This window comes from Sitophilus oryzae, unplaced genomic scaffold, assembly GCF_002938485.1.
Source record: "Sitophilus oryzae breed Bouriz unplaced genomic scaffold, Soryzae_2.0 scaffold_1274_pilon_pilon, whole genome shotgun sequence".
NCBI lineage: Eukaryota > Metazoa > Arthropoda > Insecta > Coleoptera > Curculionidae > Sitophilus > Sitophilus oryzae.
In genome coordinates, this window is record NW_022145920.1 from 3,995,282 (window position 1) to 4,021,440 (window position 26,159).

At 33.3% G+C, this 26,159-nt stretch overlaps 1 protein-coding gene across 1 annotated transcript in view; it reads right to left on the reverse strand.

The window, feature by feature from the left end:
* Nucleotides 1–230: 230 nt before the first annotated feature.
* Nucleotides 231–26,159, reverse strand: part of LOC115874391 — an 85,831-nt gene continuing 59,902 nt past the window's right edge. The window contains exons 3-6 of the mRNA XM_030889542.1: nt 20,874–21,032; nt 12,591–12,745; nt 4,564–4,771; nt 231–850 (exon numbers count right to left, since the gene is read on the reverse strand). Of these exons, the coding sequence (XP_030745402.1) occupies nt 398–850; nt 4,564–4,771; nt 12,591–12,745; nt 20,874–21,032 (975 nt within the window). The 3' untranslated portion in view covers nt 231–397. The remainder of the gene's footprint in view (nt 851–4,563; nt 4,772–12,590; nt 12,746–20,873; nt 21,033–26,159) is intronic.

The window sequence follows — 26,159 nt, forward strand, 5'->3', positions numbered from 1 at the left end:
AGTTCATTTCACTCTAACCAAATCCAAAAAAACAAAATGCTCAGGAGATTTGGTTTTGACCGTAAAATTATATTTTAGGAAAATTTACACACGAAATTATTGCACAGGGTGTGTCAAAGTTAGGGTAAAAAAACAAGCCCTCGATTAACCTTGTATGAAAATAGGGCTAAAAATAACAAAAATATAACACTTTCATTTTGACCAAAATTTTCTCCGTTGCGTTTTTTTTGCATCTGAGTGTATATAGGTAAAAATTGATTTAAATTGTAAGTTAAAACATGATGGAAAAATAAAGATATTAATAATTTTTAATTTAAAACTAGCAACCATTGGAAATAAAATCCATACAAAAGGAAAATACGCGCGCACTGCACAAAAATTCTACGACGTACATTGATTATTGTCCAAGTTGTAGCGGGCTCAGTACTATACCGCTATGTTTATCACTGGGAGCTCTGTTATCTCTCCTATTTGTCACTAGTTCGTCGGGTCTGCTACCGCTACCGGTAGCTTCACCACCACCATCACCACTAATACCCGGTCCTGTCGAGTTGTCACTGTGTTCGATCACCACGCTCAAAGTTTCCGAGAAGAGTCTGGATTGGACGTTTGCGCTGTTGCCGCTATACACCGCCGCCGGTTCACGTTGCCTCGTCAATTTGCTGCCCGGCTGACATAATTTGTTGGCTTCGGTTTGATCATTGAGTCCACCACCATCCTCATCATCGCTCTCATTACTAGAGACGCTCTGGACATCGTAATTTAGGTCCATTGCTGTTAGTTCGATGACGCTGTCGTCCCTTGACAGCTTACTGTGCTCCTCGGAATCGGGAAGAGACGGAAGATGAATCTATGACGAGAAAAAAAAATGTTAATGAATCTACCAAGAAAATGACTCTTGGTTTGAGATGAACCGCCTATTTAAAAATAGACATATTTCTTTAAATTCAAAACATTCATTTTTAAGACACTCTGTATACATAAATAAAATTATTGATTTTTAAAATATTATTTACAAACTAGGGAGAGGGAAATCAGGCGACGACCAGAGATAATAGTTGTTGAATAATAGCTTATAAACTACCATTCGAGATGCATTGATATTATTTTGGTTCGTAAATTTTGGTGACAAAGAACTGATATTAAAGGTAAAGTAAATGTTTTCTCATTATTTAACTAATACAGGGTGGCCCATCGAAAACGTTCCGCAAGGCATAACGGCCAGGGTAATTTTTTTTTCAGAAAATTTAAAAACACGTCAATTTTGTTTGTGAGGGGGACAACTTTTGCCCCAAAAATGATTGCAAAATCTTCAACCCTCTAAGCGGGGGTGTCATCCCCCAATTTTTTTCAAATGAGAAGGGGGATCAAGTGGTACCGCAATGAAAAGGGCTATTTATTCTCTATACTTTCCCGCTTCGTTTTTGAAAATCGGTCGAGTCATTGAGAAAATATGAAGGATTGAAATTTGAAAAGTTTATTTAAACATTTATCAGAGTAAATGATAAGGATAAATTCCTTCGACCAATTTGCTGTTTTTTCTTACTATTTCTAGATGTTTACGCATTTTTTCACTTGCCACAAGGTTGAACGATCAGGTTAGGTAGAGTGTACTTTCTTTTTGAACGGTGTAGTTAATTGGCACAACTGTCGTTACTGGGCTGAGAACAACCCCAGGGCTTTTCACGAGGTGCACACACAAAACCCTCAGAAATTGAAAGTGTGGGCCGGTATTTTTAGAAATTCTATTGTGAGTCCTTTTTTTCTTCCTGGAAATCTAAAAGGTGATATGTACTTGGATTTACAGAAAAATACCATCGACCCAGCCCTAACTGACATCATAGAGAACAATCCTGGATACGTTGAAGCAGAACTAATATTTCAACAAGACGGTGCACCTCCACATTACTCTCAAAATGTGCGTAATTATTTAAACAATAACTTTCCAGTTCGGTGGATAAGACGAAGGGGTGCAATTGAGTGGCCTCCCCGGTCACCCGACTTGACTCCTTTAGACTTTTTCTATGGGGACACATAAAAAGTAAAGTATAGCACTCCACCCGCCTCATTAGAAGACCTGCGAAGACGAATTATTGATGTTTGTCGCGAAGTGACCCCGGAAGTTCTTCAGAATGTTCTAGAACGGACTGGAAACAATTTGTTTTACTGTATGGAGATTGACGGGTAACATTTTCAACATTTGCTTCATTAATAAGATAAGTTTTTTTTAATTAATTCAATTTATGCGTTTTTTGCAAAAAGTACCTTTCAAATTTCAATCTTTCATATTTTCAAAATGACTCGACCGATTTTTAAAATTGGGGAATTTAATTTGGGGAAATATAGCGAATAGAAAGCCCTTTTCATTGAGACGCACTTGAGCCCCCTTCCCATTTGACAAAAGTTGGGGGATGACACCCCCGCTTAGAAGGTTGAAGATTTTGCAATCATTTTTGGGGCAAAAGTTGTCCCCCTCACAAACAAAATTGACGTGTTTTGGGATTTTTTGAAAAAAAAAAATACCCTGGCTGTTATGCCTTGCGGAACGTTTTCGATGAGCCACCCTGTATTAACTAGAGCATATATTTCATTTTCCTGTTGTAATATTCTGTATTAAAGTTTTTTTCTTATTTATTTCATCTGAGAATTATCTTAATTACATATCTTAATTATCATCTTAAATTATTATGTATATAACATGTGTATGCATTTAATGGATTCTATTTATGCTGTAAATAATTTCATTTTAAAAGTAATCTAAATATTATCGTTTACTGTCCATTCGTGCCGATGTTTTTGGTTTAGAGTGACAATAAGGGCCTTGTTGAGTGTACTAATATTTTTCTACCATGCATGGGCGAATATCTTAGCTCGCAAAAGGGCATCTAGAAACAATAACTATAATATAAAGATATTTGCACCAAACATCCAACTTTAGCTTCGAGATCCGAAACCAGGGTCTTAGTACCTGCGGGCGGCGACCTGCTAACTAACCAAAAACTCTTCAGTTTTGAATGATATAAATGTGGCATGTTTTGAATGTATGAAACTACAAACCTTGATACGAGGACAGTTTGTATATTATTATTATTTCTCTTTTATTAAAGTTCAGGACAGCATAGTTAGATTCTCTGGAATAGTGATCGGGGTTTTCTCTGCCGTGCTCTTTTACTCGTGAATTCCAGGCAGAGTACGGAACTCCATTCATTTCATTTAATAAAATAAGTAGGGCTATTTACAAATTTACCGTTCCATTTACGTGATCTATTCAAAATTTTCAAAGTATTGCTTTTGTCGAAGCGCGTCCGAGGTAATCACAATAAAAAACATATTTAACACAACGTAGGTTCCTTTCTTTCATTTAAATTGTTTGTTATACAGTCGGTTAAAATAGATATTACCTCTTCAACTGTGTTGACGAATTTGTTTGTTATACAGTCGGCCAAAATAGATATTACCTCTTCAACTGTGAATTTGGGTTGTTAAGCAGCCCATACGTTATCAAACAAATTGCGCAACACAGGCTGGTGCGCAACAAGTTGCCAATGTATGGCCCTGTTTGATGCATTGCGCAATTGTTTGATAAGCTTCAAGAATGTTTGAATTCTTTTGTGCAACGGGACTGTTTGCGCAACGCGATGTGTTGTGTATGTGTGTGTTGCGCTTCGTTGTGCAATATTTTAGTTGCCAGCCGGTTTTTTTTAGCGTGACGTCGCCGTCGCTTGTTTCTCGAACTATGCACAACTTTTAAAAAAAAGTTGATCAAAATGTTACCAAGTGTATGGGTGATAATGGAGTTGTGCAACGCAACGTTGCGCATCGATTTGTTGCGCAATTTGTTTGATAATGTATGGGCCGCTTTACACTACAGGTTGGTGAAACTAACCTGGGAGTTTGGAGATTAGACAAAACTTAAATAGAGAGCCAGAAGAGACTGTAGCTTTGTTCGGGTCCTTGTTATTTCCGATTCTGAACCGCTCTAGAACTGTGCAGCGCATGCCCAAATGAAATATTTTTTCAAATCTCCTTCTGGCTCTTGCGCATCACAGTTATAGGACGGTTCAGAATCGGTAATAAGAAAAACCCAAAGTAAGATATTATGTTTTTTCAGCAAAGGAAAGGTACAAGGGGAGAATAGTGGGATCAGACGGAATAGTGGATATGACGCCAGAACGTATATCTGTTCGACTACTGTAAATATTCTACCTAGTTTTCTCTTTTAATAAATATTTGGATACTTTTTTAACAATGTTTTATTTTCCTTTTTGATATAAACAACATAATATCTGCTGCTATTTTGGTGGTATTCAAAATTACCTGCATGTTACGTCGACAGAGATTTTTTGCACTTTTTTTATGAGTAGTGAAAAAAACCGTGTTAGTAGTTAGTTAAATTACTTTAAATACTTTGAAACTTTCGTTTGGCAGACAACATAATATTGATCTAAGGCACGCTATTTATTTTATTAAAAATAATCAACATTTATATTTTTTCCAATTTTTTTTGTAACTACTATTCTTAAGGCTAAGACTTTTTATTCTTAATCTAAGGCTAATACATACCTGGGGTATACTAAGTTTCCTAATCTCGGACTCCTGAGTAAACGAAGGCAGATCCTTGAATTCGCTCGTACTGGTGCTCGGGAGACTGTAGTTCGGAGGTACTATCGACACTTTTTTCCGGGTGTGTTTGTGAAGCAGGGCTGTTTTATCTGCCGGAACAAAATCGACGGATTCTGGAACATCCGGATATCGTTGGGCAAGACGACGTCTGAAAATGTATATAATTTTAATAAAGGCATAGTAATAGCTGATATAAATCAGATACAAAGATATAAATTAAGATATCTTCTTGGATTTCGTCTTTAATGTTGAAATTTTACTCGACGCGATGTTTCGACTTCTTAAGGTGCGTCCGCATTGCTCGAGATCTTGCTCGCGCTCTTGCTTCTGATTGTGCTTGCGCTTCCTGTTTGTCGTGTTTCTCAAGATCTTTCGTCTCGCAAGCAACGGCGTCCACATTGTAATGTAGTGCTGGCGTTCGTGCTTTAAAGTAGAATGTAAAATGTTTAGGAGGGGAGTAAATCACCGCGACCTTATAGTTCTATTGTGTGTTCCCCTTTCTTGAGTTATAACGAGTTATAACTCATCATACAGTCTTAGGGCTTTAAGAAAAGCCAGTATCTGAGACAGCTCCGCAGAGGCCAGCTCTCCATCCTCGACATCAGACGTACCAAGGTTCATGGCACGAATGGTCGTCGTCTTGGCGCACCCAGTGATAAGGTGTTCTGGTGTTTCCCCATTTTCCCCACAAAATCTGCATTCGCCGTTGTTTCTCAGTTTCAGCCTACTGAGGTGTTCGTTGAGGAGACAGTGTCCTGTTAGAAACCCCGTGACAATCCGAAGATTGTTTTTACTTAAATCAAGGAAAACCTTTGATTTTTCTCGGTCATAAGTTCTAAGGAATTTTTTCGAGTGTCTTAGACCGTTGGAGGACACCCATTCCAAGTTACGGATGGAGTCTTCCAGATTCTTCAGTTCCGCTTTCAGTTGGTTCCCGTTTGGAAAACAGAACGGTTCTGGTCCAGTTAGTGGAGTGTTCGCTCCTTTTCTAGCTAGATCATTTGCTTTTTCATTGCCTTCTATCCCTTGGTGAGCAGACACCCAGAGTAGGAGGACTTTATTTTTTTTGCCTAATTTGTTGAGCTTCTCCAGGCATTCTTTGACCAACTTCGAATTGATAATTACTGAGTTGATCGCGTTAAGTGCTGCTTGACTATCGGATAGGATGGCAATTTCCTGTTTTCGATAGTTCCTATCTAAGATAAATTGTACGCATCTTTCGATAGCGCAAATTTCTGCCTGAAGGATACTGGGGTAGGTGCCCATTGGTTCGGAGTATTCAGTTTTCGGCCCAAATACTCCTATCCCTGTCCCTGCTTTGGTTTTGGAAGCATCCGTATACCACATGATGGTATGGTCTTTTATATGCTGAGTAAGCGTCTCTTTCTTCCAATTCTTTTTTTTTTTCGTTTCTCAAAGTTGTAAATACTTGGTATGTCATCCACTGGGAGTTGGAGAAGTGGAATTTTCTTTTTGAGGGTGTTCCAAGCCCCTGACCTGAAAATTCTCCCAGTACTGTTTCCGTCAGTAACCATTCTAATCATTGTCGCATTGGCATAACTACCGACGACAATGTGCAGTGGTGTTAATTCTAGAATGACCTCCATTGCTGCTGTTGGACATGTTCTCATGGCACCTGTGATGCAGATACATGCCAGTCTCTGTACTTTGCACATGTTTTGCCTTGTGCTTTAAAGTAATTTAAATAGCGACTGCTAGTGCGATCATTATAGCAAAACGAAGGAGACAAAGAGAAAAAAAGGCGGTGTTGGATGGCTAATAATTTCAAAAGTAGATCCCACAGTGAAAGTACATTTCTACATGATTTACAAACAGACAGAATGATTTTAATAATTTTTATCGCATGTCCGCTACTGATTTTGAAAGACTTATTAACTTAGTTGGCCCCCGTATAGAAAGAAAAAATATAACTTTTAGAAAGTGTATTCTGGTTAAAGAAAGAGTTAAAGAAAGACTGGCCATAACATTAAGATTCCTTGCAAAACCTTGTGGAGACTCATATACCAGCTTAGGTTATTTATTCAAAGTTTCCAAGCAAAGCATTTCAAAAATAGTACCAGGCGTACGCCAAAATATAAATAAAGTTCTCAAAGATCATATTAAGATAAGTAGGCAATATGAATATAGAATGGAAAATAAATTTCTTGCAGTTTTTAGGTATATAATAAAATTATATAAGAGTTTCTTGCTTTGAACTGCTAATATAGAAATTAATTCCACGTTGTGTTCGACATAATGTGGATCAACCTGCTCTCACTACCGGTTTCGGTGCCCTACCCCATCATCAGGTGAGCTTGGGTCGTTTCCACAATATGTCGAGCACAGCGCAAAGTATATAAACACGACTTGTCGTAAAGTAGCGGTAAGATATTAAGTCCCGCATCGCGAGATAGCGGCCCGCGTGCAATGGTAGTACTTTCGTACCACCGAGGCACTATCAATAGTAAATAAAGGCTTTTTTCGGCTAGCCCAAATTATATAATGGAAAATAAATTTCTTGCAGTTTTTAGGTATATAATAAAATTATATTACATATCTGCTGCTTTTTGGTTTGGTTTGGTGCTAACTGCTAATATAGAAATTAATTCCACGCTGTGTTCGACATAATGTGTTTACGACAAGTCGTGTTTATATACTCTGCGCTGTGCTCGACATATTGTGGAAACGATCCAAGCTCACCTGATGATGGGGTAGGGCCCCGAAACCGATAGTGAGAGCAGGTTGATCCACATTATGTCGAACACAGCGTTGAATTAATTTCTATATTAGCAGTTCAAGGCAAGAAACTCTTATATAATTTTATTATATGAATATAGAGTTATATTTTATTAAAGGTATATTTAATATTATTAATCCAAGAACAAAACACAACTATTTTTAATTCTGAACAAAAAAAAATTAGAAAAATCATGGTAGCATCATCATACTGCAGTATACCGAATCCTATGAATGAAACCAAACTAAACAAACAACGCAAATAGCTCAAGCGCCTCGAACCGCGCCGAGCCGTGCAAGCATGTGCAGTAACGTGAGTCTCGCGAGCGCCGCGAACATCTCGCTCCGACTCGACTGTTTGCCATGTTTTTCGTATTTGTGTTCGTTCGGCCTGCTCGCGAGCAATGTGGACGCAGCTTTATGTATCACTAGTCATTTTCGAGTAAATACTAATTAAAATATTAATTTGAAAACAAGACACTTTGAATTGACTTACAGTTTTAAATAGTTTGGATACTGTGAAGAAAAATTCGAAACAATAAGCCTACGCGTTGACTTGAATTTTTAATACAAAAGCCAAAGCAATAAGGCTCTAAGTGTCGATCTCAACATTTAATATGACAAAGTTAAATTGTTACACGTGTTTCGCTCATACGAACATCATCAGACCTAACAGGAAAGAACCCAAATAAATAATTAATCATAAAAAGGTCGTCGTAACAATATTCAACAAATTTACAGATATGGTCACACCACACACGTTTACATCTTACATATTAAAAAAACACTGCGATGAGGTTGAAAAGATAAGGCAAATATTTGTCAATAAAAACAGACAAGAACAAAAAATATGAAATAAAATAAAAATCAAAACACAAAAATAAAAACCAACCTAGTAGGATTTGAACCCCTGGGTGGGAATCACAGACTGAAACCACTAAGCCAACACGCTATTGAAACATCAACTTCGAAGTGAAAAATAATACCACAGAATTAATATTGGAAATATTAAAAATTGGTTCAAGGACAGGGCTTTTTTAGCTCTAGTTATTTCCATTTTCTCTAGAAGATCAAGTTTTTTGCTTTTTTGACACTCGTGCAGAACACTAATATTTTCTGAGATGGAGAAATCTTGACCTGTGGACAATAAATGATTCGCAGAAGCAGACTTAGTTTCGGTTATATCAGAATTTTTATATTTTTATTGACAAGGCTCAGTTGTTCCTGTGCTCGGGTGGAGATCTTTCTACCTGACTGCCCAAACTGCGTTAAATGTTGAGACCGAGACTTAGAGTCTTATTGCTTTGGCTTTTGTATTACAAACCAAGTTTCTTTGGGATCAATGGACGCCTTTTTTAAATTTTAAATTGTAATTTTTAGTCGGCCGACTATTTAGTTGCAAAAGTGAAAACATTTCATACTTATTGAGCCAATCGGCCGACTATTTGATTGCATGTGAGCGCGGCTCGATAGGAATATATTGGTTACAAATATGCAACTAAATAGTCGGCCGATTGAAAATTGCCTGTCAGCGTATAGCCTAACGCTACGCAATGCAATCAAATATGGGGCCGATCGGCTCCATAAAATATATTGTTTTCACTTTTGCAACTAAATAGTCGGTCGACTTAAAATTACATGACAGTGCGTATTCTAATTATCCTAAAACAACTCACAAGAGAAAAGCAGAAAAATGCATGCTTCATTTAAAAATGTATGTAATAATTACTTTTATTCAAATATGGGATAATTGTTTTGGAGTAGTGTACTATTTAAAAAATCACATATACAAGTTTAATATGGAGTGGTCAAATGAAAAAATTCATTGAATTAATATTCTAAAAATAAGTTACTTGAACACAGTAAAGTCCTTGATTTAAGTAAAAACAATCTTCGGATTGTCAGGCGGATTTTAACAGGACACTGTCTCCTCAACAAACACCTCAGAAGGCTGAAGCTGTGGAACAAAGGCAAATGCAGATTCTGTGGGTAAAGAGGGGAAACACCTTATCCCTGAGTACGCCGAGATAACAACCGTTCGTGCCATAAACTTGAGTACGGCTGATGTCGAAGATGAAGAGCTGGCTTCGGTGGAAGGATCTCAGATACTGACTTTTTCAAAGCCCTGAGAGTGTATGATGAATTATAACTCTTGCGGTGAAAAACTCCTCTCCTAAACATTCTACATTCTACTTGAACACAAATTAGTCTAAACAAAATAAAATGTCTCCTTTCATCTGTATCTTTTCAGTCGCTTCAAATTTTAAATGATTTAGTGATGATATTCCCGGATGGACACAAATTATAGTAATGAACCAGCCTTAAAGCTATAGACATTATGTACTTGTAACATCGCATGTGAACGTATTGTTCAGGGACTCAAGTAAATACACTAATCATGTAGGTACAAACTAAAGATAATTAATCCTTAATAGCATGTATTCGTTATTAATTTTACTTCCTGATACAATGTAACCGTGTATTATTGGCTCAATTGACTATTAATTGATTCATAGTATGAGTTTAATCTATAGAATCTTAAGTTTTAATTTGATTTAGATAAAAAAACAAAAAGTTTGAATAAAAAAAGCGTATATTGGAATTAAAAACTCGCCGATTTAGCTATTTCAGTTTGCTGAAAATAAATACTTTCAGATGTATCTATAATGCTAATATAATAACAGTAAAAACTAACAAAGAATGTCCGAATCATAACAGATTAAATTATGACATATTTTGAATATGTTAAGACATTTTTATAAAAAGAAATATTTTTAATTAAGAAATGCGAATCATAATATTTTCAATTATGACATATTTGAATATATTATGATTTATTTTAAGTCAGATATGTTGTAATTCGTACAAGTAGTTAGATATTCTTCAAAAAATAAACGTTTATAAACTGTAGCATATTTAAGGCCAGTGCAACAAGTTTATAATGATTTGATGATTCTATTTACTATAGATACCATTAATTATTTATAATACTATACACTATTGTAACTTTATTCTTATATGAAATCTTCCTTGTTACAAAATTAGTTGTTCATAATGCAAAACTTTTAAAATTTTAATATTTTTTAGGTCTGGTTATTAGTCCAGACCCAAAAATGATTAATTTCAATACCGAAACCGATTAATTTCAATAATCGAGTACTCGAATTTCAAGCGATTTCAATAGTTGAGCACTCGATTATTGAATATCGAGCGAAATATATCTCGTATTTGAAAATATGGGTTTTCGTCCGTCGCTTGTCGCTTGTTGCTTGTTGTACTCGTAACGTCAAGCAGTAAATTGCGTGCACAGAGCACATATTCTTTCGTTGATGAATGGCAAATAGCAAGCGACGATCGATTCGCTTGATCGCTTGCTTCTTGCTTGATTTAGTTTATTTCAAGGCACTCCCGATGTAGGTAGTAAAATTTTGTCACTGAGATACGCAACGGATAACGTCGTATAAATTTGCTACCTGCAATGTATGTAGAAAATTCGCTCGGCTTTTTATCGAGTATGTCACATTAAAATCGGATTTCAATTTACTTCATTCTAGGATCGCTTGCGTTCGTCGCTCGTAACGCGTCACTTGCATAGCTCGTTCATAAACGAGCGATGTCGGTTATTTCAATAATCGAGTACTCGAGTTATTCCATCATTATTATATATCTAATAATAGAAATAGAAATATATAACAAATTTCATGTAGGAAAAAAGTTACAATAAAGTGTCATAAATAATTAATGATGATATCTATAGTAAAAATAATCATCAGATTATTAAATATATAACAAATTTCAAGTAGGAAAAAAGTTACAATAAAGTATTATAAATAATTAATAATTATAGTAAAAATCTCAGATATTATCAGATCATTATGAACACGCTGGTCTTAAATATGCTACAGTTTATAAACATTTAATTTTTTTAAGAATATCTAACTCTACTTGTACGAATTACAACTTATCTGACTTAAAATAAGTAATACCATATTCAAATATGTCATAATTGAAAATATTATGATTTGCATTTATTAATTAAAAATATTTCTTTTTTATAAAAATTTCAAAAGAATCAAATATCTGAAACTTTAACATATTTCTGACAGCATGCTGTTCAAATCTTTATATGTAACTAATAATTAATTAATTTCATTTTGCAGTTACTCTGCGAAGTATCAGATTTTTAAAATAATTTAATAAAAAAAATAAACTTAAGTTGATTATATTTATAAAGAGTTTTAGTATAAGAGTAATACCTAGATAAAATGCATAATTATTTATATTTTAAACAACTAATAATAGTCATATTTTACAACTAGATTTAAATTTTATTTAAAAATTATTGATTGATTCAATAAATTTAACTAAATTTATAACCATGATAGGTTGAAAGCCTATCTATGTTGACATTTGCCTGTTCAGTGTTCAGTTTTAATTTAAAAATAGATGCATTTTAACTTAAAATAGTTAATTCGTTTGACAAAAATTGTGAATTCATCATACGAGACGATTAATAAAAAATCTATTTACTATTTCGCTGTAAAATCAACAGGGGAGCAAATATTGGACGGTTCAGAATTTTAATGGTACTGTTATTGGTACCACTGTTTCCAACGACGATGTACCATCCAGTATTAAACATATTCATTAGGAAAAAATAATACACAGGTGTATTATTTAATATACGATGTGTAAACTAGTTCAAAATTTTCCTAAACTATTTTTGTGTCTTAAATTCAATGCAATTAAAGTGCCTCGTGGAACAAGATCCCCTAAAGCTAAATTTTTGTAGTTAATTAGCCATTGTGGTCCAGATTAATATACTAAAAGTTTCCATCCCTCCGACCGTGCAAACCACACCTAAAGATAGAATTTTTAGTTTATGCTAAATAAAATATGATGAAACAAACGGCATCAGCGATGGCTATGAAATGAAAATCGCTGTCATTTCATATGTAAAATTATATGGAGAATTACATTTTTTCGATAATACAATATCTCCGATACGAGCAACTTTATTAAAAATTGATCGTTATCAAAATGTCGGAGGGATGGGAACTTGTAGTATATTAATCTGGACCACAATGGCTAAGTATCTAGAAAAAAATCAGCTTTAGGGGATTTTGTTCCACGAGCACCATGTAATTAAAAATAAGGGCCTTGAACTACTTGTCTAATTTCGTAAGCTTGGAAGTATAAAATATCATTTTACATATAAAAGAACAACTTACCTGCTATTTTTGTGCGGACATAAATTGTCTTTGAGTCTCGTTTTACTGCGAGGCCTAAAGCACGAAGTCGGACATGCGCACAGAAGAACCCTCACTAGACAGCAAAGTAGACCGGCGACTATTAACGTAGGCCCTATAAGTCTCAGTTCTAACGTCTAAAACAATAAATATTTTTATTAACAATTTATAATTTACGGAACTATATTTAAACGGGAAGCTAAAAAGAAGTTCTCACCTCGTCGAAGCAGTGTGACTGATAAGCAAAGCTTTTATTATTATTACCTTTTCCCTTTTTATTATATCCAAATATTTTTAGCCGACCATACCAACAGGTAGATATGGTAGGCTATTAAGATCGGCAATACATTTTTTTTAATTTCACTCAAAATGAGTTATTTGGGTCATAAATGACCTAAATACAAAATATTTTCATGGTGTCTGTCTGTCTGTCTGTCCATCTGTCTGTAACACGATAACTCAAAAACCGCTAAACCGATTTTAACCAAATTTGGCACAAAAATACTGTGGCACCCGAGAATCTGGCCAGTAGTTTTTGGTGGGGTGGTGGTTGGTAAGGGGGTATGGGAGGGGGTTAAAAATTTTAAAAAATCGTAACTCCAAAATTACAGTAGCTAGGGAAACGGGGTTTTCAATTTAAGATTAGGAATAATATTTGCAACAAAATTTGTAATAACATCAAAATCAAAGTCGCAGTTTTTGAAATAAAAAAAATTGGAAACTGGAAAAAGAACTGCCTACCAACTTTTTATTAACATATTTTAGTATGGGCGGCTATACGTGCCTCCCGGTGCCAATTTTTTTTCGTAAGAAACATCCGAAATTCAGATGCGTAAAAACTAGGATTATTTCCAGTGAAGATAGTCAGTTTCTTTTAATTAAAGTTTTAATTAAAGTGAAAGCCAGTTTTGTTTTTATCAATTTCGACTGATTAATAAAAATACAAACTGGAGTATGATAACTTTTTTGAGGATATTGTTGCGGACCCGTGTGGACTCGGCCTAGTGTGACTAATATGCCCTGCGCCCATGCATTCGAGAACGAATAGAATAATCTAGACGGCTAAAACATTCGAGTAAAATCTGGACTGTCTGTTTCTCTCATATAAGTATAAGCCGACGCCTGAGGAGGACAGAAACAATCGGTCGACGCGTAAAGTTACCGCGCTAAATTCAAAATAAATTCCTTTTAGATAAATAGTTAGATAAATAGTAAATAAGTTGTAAATAGTTCTTTAAGTAGTTTTATCGTTATTGTTTTGTTACTTAGTGTAAAATAAATTGTGTTTAAATAAATTAGACTTTCTATCCACACGGAACCGACGAAAAACGTAACAATATATTGAAAGCACTTTGGTTGCATTAATAAATGATTTGATTTGATTTGATTTGAAAGAATTGACTTCCAAAACTAATTCTTTCAATATAGTTTCATTAGCTACCAATTTATTTCGGCGTAATATGCTTTGCCTGATCCCTCATCTAAGACATTTTTTTTTGTTTGTGATACATCACAATAGGTCCTAATTCATATGCTAATTGTTAACATAATTCTCGAATAACTGGTTGTAACTCTGTAAATATTTATGTTTACGAGATCAACGAAAGATGTCGAGACCAACTACTGATAGCATTTAACTATTAAAATAAAACACGTGCGCCGCTTTCCGTCTTTCATTAATAACGAATAAGTTAACTGCTTCAGTGAAACTGACAGGTGGAAATCCGCCTTAAATCAGACTAAAATTACAAAGCCTATACCGGGTGCGTATCAAAAGTGGCTCAGCCCTATAACTTTTTTATTTTTTCAGATAAAAAAACGGCATTTGGTATTTTAGTATATGACACAAATTAGAATTGATTGCCGTATTCAATTGTTCTCGGTCACTTCCTGTTTTAACAGAAATCACTACAACTTTTGATTTTTAAATGGTACTCTGGTATTTTTTTACTTTATTCAATAGAAAATGACACTCTAAATAGAATGACATATCATATGTCAACTTTTGACATGCATATGGTTTATTTGAAAGTATAACATGCGGTTCATAACGACAATTTGACACAAAATACAAAGTGTATGATATCAAATTATTCGTAAAAAAATGCTTTTTCCAAATATGCTAATGAGCCACCTTCGTTCCATTTGAAAAAATTGAGATGTTATTTTCAGGACAAGACACTAAAACTATTAGGCGATCAAATCTATTTTTCCAATGCTCTTTCCTTAAAAATTAGTGTTTTTATCACAATCATGGCACTCTAGGTTGAAATTTAAAATACGATGTTTTTTTAGGCGAATATGTCAAAAGTTGACATATAATATGTTATTCTAGTCAGAGTGCCATTTAATTATAATCAAAAGTTGTAGTAATTTCCGGTGAAACAGGAAGTGACCGAGAATAGTTGAATACGTCAGTCAATCCTAATTTGTGTCATATACTAACAAACTAAATCTCGTTTTTCTATCTAAAAAATAAAAAAGTTATAGAGGTAACGCACTTTTGAGACGCACCCGGTAGAGGATGACTTCAGTATTCCGAAAAAGCTATCTTATCAGGTATTCTATTTAAGACTTTTATTTCAGTCTTTCAGGCAAAATATGTGTACAATGGTAGCGACCAACAAGGTGACCCAAATATAATTTTACACTGAAATTTTATTTTTTTGAGAAACTCCCAATTAAAAAAAATAGTTCTATAAAAATAATAATATTACAAATTCATAATATATGGTGAGTAGTTTCTGAAGCACTACCATTTTTAGAATAAGTTAATTACAAAATCAAAACTCTTAATGTTTTTCTAAAAAATAATTTATAATATGTTTTTTTAAATAAAATATACTAGAATACACTAGGTATATACAGTGCGAATCAAAACAGTAAGTATTGTACTTAACTATTTTCAATAAAAGAAACACAATATAATTCATGATTAAAAATGTACGTATAGTTTTTTTATAGTTACCAACAGGTATGATAGGCTATTACGATCGGAAAAAAATGTTTTTTTAATTTTACTCAAAATGAGTTATTTGGGTCATAAATGACCTAAATACAAAATATTTTCATGGTATCTGTCTGTCTGTCTGTCCGTATGTCTGTCTGTCTGTAACACGATAACTCACAAACCGCTAAACCGATTTTAACCAAATTTGACACAAAAACTGTGGCAGCCGAGAATCTGGCTATTAGTTTTTGGTGAGGGTGGGAGGTTGGTAAGGGGGTATGGGAGGGGGTTAAAAATTTTAAAAAATTGTAACTCCACAATTACAGTAGCTAGCGAAACGCGGTTTTCAATTTAAGATTAGGAATAATATTTGCAACAAAATTTGTTATAACATCAAAATCAGTCAAAGTCGCAGTTTTTGAGATAATTGAAATTAAAAGAACTGATTCCTACTAACTTTCTATTAACATATTTTAGTATGGGCGGCTATACGTACCTCCTGGCGCCAATTTTTTTTATTTAACTCTAGCAAAATACTAAAGTGCTAAAACTAAATAATATTTTGTTTCTATTTTAGGTGATGAATTAACTAATTTTAACATCTGATTAGAAGTCATATTTAGTTCCGTTTTAAAACGAATTTTAAATTTTAGAATTTCACATTTACCAAACAAAATTACAGATTTTAACTTAGATTTTGATTAAATTATTCGTAAAATGTGAAAAATTTCTACTGTAAATTAGCTGTCCGCGCCAGTTTTACAACTAGAAATTCCTCGCCTTTAGGAAATATTAATGTTAAAGTGGCGTGTTTTCTAACACGGACAAGCCGGACACATTTTTTATGTCTCACTATTACATACAAAAGACGATATCTTAGTCTAATTATTGAACTACTTAACTCTGGAAATTACTAAAAAACTCAATACTTATAACGTTTTGTCAAGTGACCGTGACCTTTCAAAAGATATTTTTGAATTCAACCATATGTTTATTTTGTAATTAAATAATATACCGGGTGCATCTCAAAAGTGGCTCACCTTTATACAGGGTTGTTCACCACATACGACACGGAGTATTGTAGCTAAACGATTAGATTTTTACAAATTGTAAGTTTTAGGTTCTTTCAAGGATTATTAGAGCTACAATTTAAAAATATTTTTACAAAATACAGAGTGTCCCAAATAAGTGAAAAATATTATGGTTGTATTTTTTTTAAATGGAACTCTCTGCATATTATTCTATTTTTAGATTCTACCATTAAAATAAAGGTAAATTTCATTAAGGTTCATCATACTTAAATTACCGTGGGTCACCGTTTTTGAAATATTTTCAATTTTATGAAATTGCAGTAAAAATTATTTCTCCAAGGGTTTCAAAGTTTTTAATACTAAATATTTACTGAAGATTATTTATTGATCAGATATTGTGTTGCAATAATAAAAAGTTTACTACCTTATAGAGAGTGTCCAAAAATGTATATCAAATAATTACTAGTTTTAAACGGCAATAACTTGTTTAATTTAAATGGAACACCCTATATATTTTACGTGAATCAAATGCACAATGTAATTGTCTATCAAATTATATTATACCATTTTTTACCCATCTCTTCAGGTTTTCGTAGAAAATCCATTTTCTTATAATTTAGAACTAATTTATCACTATACCCATGGAATATTGACATTTTAGATTATTTTTAAAGATGTAACAAATTTTCAAAGAGTACAGATACTAATATTGTCGATATAGTTCGCTTACTTCTTATAAAAATTAAAAAAAAAACTGTTTAAATATTTTTTGTTAAAGAGGACCAATTAATATGATCCCAGTATTCAAATTATATTAATTGACTGTTTACGTTGATTAATAATAATTGCTCCAAATACTAAAAAACTGAATTTTGTGTGTGTATTAGACAGTGTGGTAAAAAGTAACGCCTTATAAATTTTATTTCATTTTTTGACAAATGCTTATTTATAAAAACAGAGACGTTCATTTTTATAACTTATTAATATATTGATTTCTGAGCCAAATCCACATTTATTTAGAATACTTTATTAATTAAAACAATTAAAGGTACATAATTAACTGATTTTTGGTCGGAAATAATGGTGGTATATTTAATTCGTATACTCTTTTACAAATATTTAAATAGTTCTTTATTGTATACCAATGGGCTTGCAATGTTTACCACCTGTACATTTTGTACATGTATGTTGCTTTTAAAAAAGTTTGAATGTCTGAATCCATGGCTATAGTGATATACAACGCGTTCAATTATAAGAAAATGCATTTTCTACGAAAACTTGAAGAGATAGATAAAAAATTGTATAATAAAATATGATAGACAATTAAATTGTGCATATGATTCACGTAAAATATACAGGGTGTTCCATTTAAATTAAACCACGTGCACAGATTTAAAGCTAATAATTATTTAATAGCACTCTATAAGTGGTAAAGGCTGTGTGCAACAATGATCAGCAATCTTCAGTAAATATTGATATTAAAAACTTTGCTACGCCAGGAGAAGTATGGTGGCTGCAGTTTCGCCAATTGAAAATATTTCAAAAACGGTAAGGTTTAAGTGTGATAAACCTTAATCAAATTTACCTTTATTTCAATCGTAGAATCCAAAAATAGAATAATATACAGGGTGTTCCATTTAAAAAAATACAACTATAATATTTTTTACTTATTTGGGACACTCTGTATCTTGTAAAAATATTTTTAAAGTGTAGCTCTAATAGTCCTTCAACGAACCCAAAACTTACAATTTGTAAAAATCTAATCGTTTAGCTACAATACTCCGTGTCATATGTGGTAAACAACCCTGTATAACACCCTCGATATTTTTAGCCGACTATACCAACAGGTATGGTAGGCTATTAGGATCGGCAAAAAAAAGTTTTTTTAATTTCACTCAAAATGAGTTATTTGGGTCATAAATGACCTAAATACAAAATATTTTCATGGTGTCTGTCTGTCTGTCCGTCTGTAACACGATAACTCAAAAACATTTGGTTTCGATAACTCAAAACATTGTTTTTGGTGGGGGTGGGAGGTTGGTTAAGGGGGTATGGGAGGAAGTTAAAAATTTTAAAAAATCGTAACTCCAAAATTACAGTAGCTAGCGAAACGCGGTTTTCAATTTAAGATTAGGAATAATATTTGCAACAAAATTTGTAATAACATCAAAATCACTCAAAGTCGCAGTTTTTCAGATAAAAAAAATTGCTTTTTCTTAACATATTTTCGTATGGGAGGCTATACGTGCCTCCTGGCGCCAATTTTTTTATTTTATTCGATAGAAAATGACACCCTGAATAGAATAATATTTATTGATATTGAATAACATTTTCGTATAATATAGTTTATTTGAAATTGTAACAAACGACAATTTGACTCGAAATACTATGTGTGTAGTAAAAATTATTCGTAAAAATATGCTTTTTCTAAATATGCCAACGAGCCACCCTTGTTCCCTTTGAAAACATTGAGATATGATTAAAACTACGATTTGGGCATCTTTTAACCAGCTAGGACAAGACACGTAAAACATTAGACAATCAAATCTATTTTTCCGAGTCTGCTTGATTAAAAATTAGTGTTTCTAACACAGCCAAGGCACTTTAGATTGATATTTAAAATACGATTTTTTTAAGCAAAATTGTCAAAAGTTGATATACATGATATGTCATACTATTCAGAGTGTCATTTCCTATCGAATAAAGTAAAAATATACCGAGGGTGCCATTTAAAAATCAAAAGTTGTGGTCATTTCCGGTAAAACAGGAAGTGGCAAAAAAAATTATATACTTTTATAAAAATCTTTTTATAAAAACAACCCCTATTAAAAAATAGAGGTTGATGGTAGAAGGGTGAAAATTTAGGGTTGTATGTATTATTAGGATATTATATTGATTATATAAAAAAATTTAATGACACGTTGTAAAAAAATAAAAAATAATTTATTTTTCCAAAAAAAAACAATTGGGGTGGACCACCCTTATCACTTAGCAGTATGAAGATAGATAACAACATATTCTCAGACCTACTGAGTATACATATAAAATTTCATCAAAATCGGTCAAGCTGTTTCGGAGGAGTATCGTAACTAAGACTGTAACACGGGAATTTTATACAGGGTGGTCCGAACTGTATTCCGGAAACTTCGCCAGCATATTCTGCAGATAAAAATAAATAAAAAAGTTCGTATAAATGTATGTCCTAAAATGCTTAGTTTCGGAGATACAGGGTTCATTTTTTTTCAGAAGTTTCATTTTTATTTGGATTTTTTCCAAATAATTTATGAAACAACGTCACTATTTGGATCAAAATTTGTGTCTGAAAGTTTTTTGGCATGAGAAATTTGATTTTGATGTCAATATGACTCCTACTTGTAGAGGGCGCCACCTATATATTTTCTAACTGGTTTGAAGAATAATAACATTTCGTCGGTACCTGTATAAAACTATTGAGTGAAGAAATATACATTTCCGTGACTTTTTATGTAAAAAATGTATCTTGGTAAAAATTGCTACGAGTAATGGTTCTTGAGATATTTGGAATCGAAGTTATCAATACCTGTCATCATTGACATAAATTAAACGTGTTGACTAAATAATCATTAGACTAAAATTATAAATTTTAAATGTTTTTGTGCCAAAAGTTCAACAAAAACTGTTTTATCATCATTTTTTCGCAGTAACATTTATGATTAATATAAAAAAAATAAAAATTTCCCAAATTTATTATTTCAGTCAAATAACTATCTACTCAACGTGTTTATTTTTGGTCAATAATGACATGTATTGACTATTTTCGTTCCAAATATCTTCAGAACGGTTGCTCGTAGCGATTTTTATCAAGAGACATTTTTTACGTAAAAAGTCACGAAAATGTATATTTCTTCACTCAGTAGTTTTATACAGGTAGGGACAAAAAGTTATTACTTTTTAAAAGAGTTAAAACATATGTAAGTGGCGCCCTCTACAAATAGGAGTTATGTTGACATCAAAATCAAATTTCTCATGTCATGAAACTCCCAGATACCAATTTTAATCCAAATATTGACGTTACTTTAGAAATTATTAGGAAAAAATCGTAATAAAAATGAAACTTCTACACCCTGTATCTCCGAAACTAAGCATTTTAGGACATACATTTATATGAACTATTTTACTTATTTTTATCTGTAGAATATGCTGCCGAAGTTTCCGGAATACAGTTCGGACCACCCTGTATATTAGATAGTTACTGTATAAAATTACGAAATGAAATGAACTAATGAAAAAATAGACAAAATTTACCTTAAATCCTTTTTCTCCTGTACCGACGAAAAATATAACACTTCCTATGGCTGTAGTACCCAAACCGACGTACAAAAGGGCATTGGCGGCAGCACTCTGATGGAAAGCTACGTAATCTCCTTCTTCGTCAGATCCTCCACCATAAGTAGTGTCGTGAATCTATTAGATATAAAAAGTAATTTAAACACAAACTGGGGCCTGTTTAAATCTAAAATTATTGAGCAATATATACTTCAATATAGTATGTAGTGAGATGAACCGCCTATTTAAAATTATACATATTTCTTTATATTCAAAACATTCATTTTTAAGACACTCTGTATACGTAAATAAAATAATTGATTCTTAAAATATTCGCAAACTAGGGAGAGGGACATCAGGCGACGAACAGAGATGATAGTTGTTAAATAATAGCTTTTATTATGTTAAAACCGCCGTCAGTTTTTACCAATAGCTTTTAGACTACCATTCGAGACGCATTGATGTTATTTTGGTTCGTAAGTTTTGTGACATAGAATGTTATTAAAGGTAACGTAAATGTTTTCTCATTATTTAGCTAATGTTAACTAGAGCATATATTTAGTTTTTCTGTTGTAATATTCTGTATTAAAGTTTTTCCTTATTTATTTCATCTGAGAATATACACTTCCCGTAAAAATAAGATTTATTTTTCATATCAACACAGGTCCGATTCTGCTTTGTTTCGTAGCTTTTCGTAATTTTTTCAGATAAAATAACGAGATTGGGAATTTCATTTCATATTCTATTCAGAGTGTCATTTTCTATCGAATAAAATAGAAGTGTTATACCGAGGGTGCCATTTAAAAATCAAAAGTTATTTCCGGTCAAACAGGAAGTAACCAAAATCAATAGAATACGTTAATCAATTCTAATTTATGTCATATACTAACATACCAAATCTCTTTTTTTTTATTTGAAAAAAAAAAATAAAAGAGCCACTTTCGAGACGCACCCGGTATATTTTGAAGCAAGAAATCTTATATATTTTGAAAACTCTATTTGAATATAGAAAAGATATTTACTATAAATTTACATATAGATATGCAGAATAGAAAGGAACGGAGCAGAATAAATTTAATAATGTACTGATATTGAGATGCCTAATATTTTTAGAAATGTGGTTTATTTTTGTTTATTTTCCTTGTAATTAGATATAACTAAATTTTGTTTAGCAAATACATTTTGGTTATATCATTTTTAGGTTATTAATTTAATTTGTTTCAGGATGTACAATGAATGCTAAATGTGATTTCCTTTTATGACATAGTTTTTTGTTTCAAATTAGTGTAATAATTATTTTATTAACAGAAAATAATACATTTGTCTGTATAGGCGTTAGGCGTCCAAAAATAATTTATAATTAATTTATATTTCAGAATGTTTTTTTAAAAATGGCAATTTGTTTTATTTTTGATTTAGTTTTTGTCTGTAAAAAATAAAATAAAAATTACCTCAAGACGTGCGCAAAACAATTATAAATAAAATAAATAAAAAACTCTTAACAATAAGTAAGAATTTAAGGGCACAGCACTTCGTAGCCAGAATAATTTTAGAATATATTTTACGTATATTTTTAATTAATTTATTTTAATTAATACGTAAAATTACAGAAATTAGTATCAATTAAAGTATTTCAGGTTGCTAAAAATATGTTTTCATACTAGAGATGAGCAAAACTGCGATTTTTAAATCGCTACGACTGTATTCAGCGATTGCGATTTTAATATTTTAATATACTACTAGGGATATAATTGTCTGTGTATATACATATAGCTTAACAGTTAAAAAAATGTTAATAAGTAAGTAGTATATTAAACAACGAGTTTTGAAAACGACGTTTTCCACACGAGTTCGACAGTTTGTTGTCGAACTAGTGTACAAAGAAGGTTTCGAACGAGTTTTTTACGCTATTTTTTCTACGACTACAAATTAGCAGCAGAGTCACTCAGTTTTTGCCAGTTTTGTGAAATAATTTGCGATGTAATGATGACAATTTCTTGTGACGGCTGCGTTGCGTTTGGTGTTTCAGCTAAACATTGGAGGTTAAAAATGTTAAAATTGGCATATGTCGTGTGCAAAATGACACATGTCGTGCGCTAAATCCTTAGCACACAACAGTTTGCAAAACGCCAATTTCAGATGGTGTTTTCCGTGTGTCAAACTGCATTTTCTAGGCTAGTCGTAGAAAAAATCAGTTGCTTAGTTTTTAAGTATTATTTTAACATCTGACAATTTGACTCGAAATACCAATTGTATGGTACCAAATTATTCGTAAAAAAATGCTTTTTCTAAATATGCTGATGCGCCACTTTCGTTCCATTTGGAAACATTGAGATGTGATTAAAAATACGATATGGGCATCTTTTAATCGGCCAGGACAACACACGAGAAACAATAAACAATTATTTTTTTTCCGAGGATACTTCATTAAAAATTAGTGTTTTTAAAACACCCATGGCACTCTAGATTGAAATTTGAAATAAGATTTTTTAAGCGTAAATGTCAAAAGTTGACATATGAAATGCCATTCTATTCAGAGTGCCATTTTTTATCTAATAAATTAAAAAAAATACCAAAGCTGCCATTAAAAAATTTAAAGTTGTAGTAATTTCCGGTAAAACAGGAAGTGATCGAAACGAATTGAATACGTCAATCAATCCTAATTTATGTCATATGCTAACATACCAAATCTGTTTTTTTTTATCAGAAAAATTAAAAAAGTTATAGTGGCGAACCACTCTTGAGAAACACGCGGTATATTTATGATTGGCCCTAGAAAGTAATACCTACCTTCTCTATAAATAAAAATGAAAGAAAAAATTCAATGGCAGTTTACTATAAAATGCTTCAATGGACCACAAAATTACATTCGCAACAAAATCGCAAATCGCAACTCCTAAAAATTCAAACTTGCAGATAGAAGGTTATCACGGTTCTAGTTTACAAAGTCACGATCGCAGCAAATTCGTAACTCGCTACTAAATCGTAACTTGCAACTATAATAATATTGGTTGCCTAAATTGAAACTCGCAAATAGAAGAAATGGCAGTCGCAGTTTCGTATGAGAGCCAATCGCAGGTTGCAATTGCGATTTTAAAATCGCAGCAATTGAATCGCAGTTTGCGATTTGTTGCTCATCTCTATTTTATACCTATATTACACCACCTAACAATTTAATTTAGTAAGAGTATAAACTGATAAAGAATGTTTAAATCATAATATATTAAATTATGATATATTACAAATTGATTAAAACATTTTTATATAAAAAATATTTTTATTTAAGAAGTGCGAATCAGAATATTCTCAATTATGACATATTATAAATACAGGTTGTCTCAATATTCCGGTGACATAGAACTACTACGTATTCTTGGAATCAAAATAAGTTTACTGAACATAATTTACCTCTATACAAAAGTGCCTCGCTTGTCCGTTAGAGCGCATCAAACTTTAAACAAATAAACACATTTTTAAAATATTTTAAGAACCGATAATCCGATTTAAATGATATTTGTTTTACTAAGCGCTTTAACATTTGACTTCTACAAAAAACAAGAAAATGTACAGGAAGGGTGAAAATTACCTCCGCCCTTATATACATTTTAGTAGAAATATTTTCATTTATGTAGAAAAACTCCAACAACTACTGATTTTTTTTTCGAAAAATGGTCCTATTAGTACATTTTTAATCTCTTGTAAGAAAATGCCACCAAGCATACTTTTTAAGAAAAATAAAATTAAACCATATTTTCATACTTATTTCAAAAAATGTCATACCTCTATTGTATACATCAAATGTCTGTTCATCTCTCCAAAAAGTTTTATGGGTATTTCGCCACTGTAAGAAAATCTACAAGATAAAATAGTTATTTTTTGTAAACACTGCTGGGCGTTAATCCAACGGAGACTAATTGTCAGTAGTGGTTTACTAATAAACAAATTTGCCTAATGAACAAAAATGCTTAACGTTTCAAAAAGTATATCTCTTTCCGTCGTCGTTTCATATAGTATACAGCTCGAAGACTATGTCCAGTGGTAAATAGCAAAAAGTCAAAACAACTACTAGAGCATAAAATGAAACTAGTACGCATAATGGAGGATTCTCCTCTAGCACTTTAGCTTGGTCTAAGAAGCATCTCATTGTCTTGTCCCTGGCTGTAGTGTCGTGGCCAGGGAATTGCACCAAGACATATAACGATGCCGGACGGGGCTACCCCTGTCAGTCCTACCAGGCACCCTCTACTGACTGTGGTCATGTCTCGCGGGTAGAGCGTGTAGGGGGTTTTGTCTTAACCGCCTGGACCAAGGGAATACAGCCTCACCAAAAACCTAAATCCTACGATGGCGGGACCAGGTCAAAGAGATGCGTGGCTAGATAGAGGACTAGCCATTACTAGCTTTAACCCTGAGGTATCAGGGGGCACCCCATTGTATTTACCCCTTACTTCTGCATGCGGAGCTGTGTAGAAGTGGACCGACTATCCCTAGCGACTCGTGGTAACACTATGAGATCTAGTATTAAAAACACCACCGGTGAAGCTGTGGGGGAGAAGCCCCCTAGCGATACTGGGAACATTACAAATTAAAGTTCCAAGGGACCAAATCCAAAGGAAACTACAGGAGGGGCCGGCTGACACTTGCTTGGGATCATCCTCCACAAGTGGCACACAAGCTACCACCTTCTCCAGCAAGGGTCGAGAGCCTACCTCTAGACCCAATAAGCGACATAAGCTACCCGGCTTGGGTCAACCAGGCGGGCTAGACGATCCTCTGAGAGTAGGTCTTAGCGGAGCAGAAGCACGGAGATACCTCCGACTGTTCCACGACGGACTTGCTCCAGAGGAAGCAAAAGCGAAAACACTCCTCAGAAAAAGGGAGAGTAAAGAAACCAAGAAACAGCCTGACTCATCTCCATCAAAGGGCAAGAGAGGGAGCGAGAACCTCTCAAAAGCCAGGATGGAAAGTCGTCCAACATCGGGAGGCAAGCAGGCACGTATCACCAGCTTTCCGCTGTTGCTGGACAAGTGAAAATAGCGGTGCTGCCAAAGGATTTCCCAGAGGTTGCTGTGACCAGCGACCAGCAAACGTCTCTAGAAGAGGCTATACTGGACGAAATATTGGCGATCGGATCGCAACACAACGATCTACAAAATGTGGGTCAGCTGCGTTTTGCGGGGATACACTTTCGGGTGGGCATGATCCTCATAGATTGTGTATCTCTAGAATCAGCGAATTGGCTGGTGGAAATCGCACCTAAGCTTA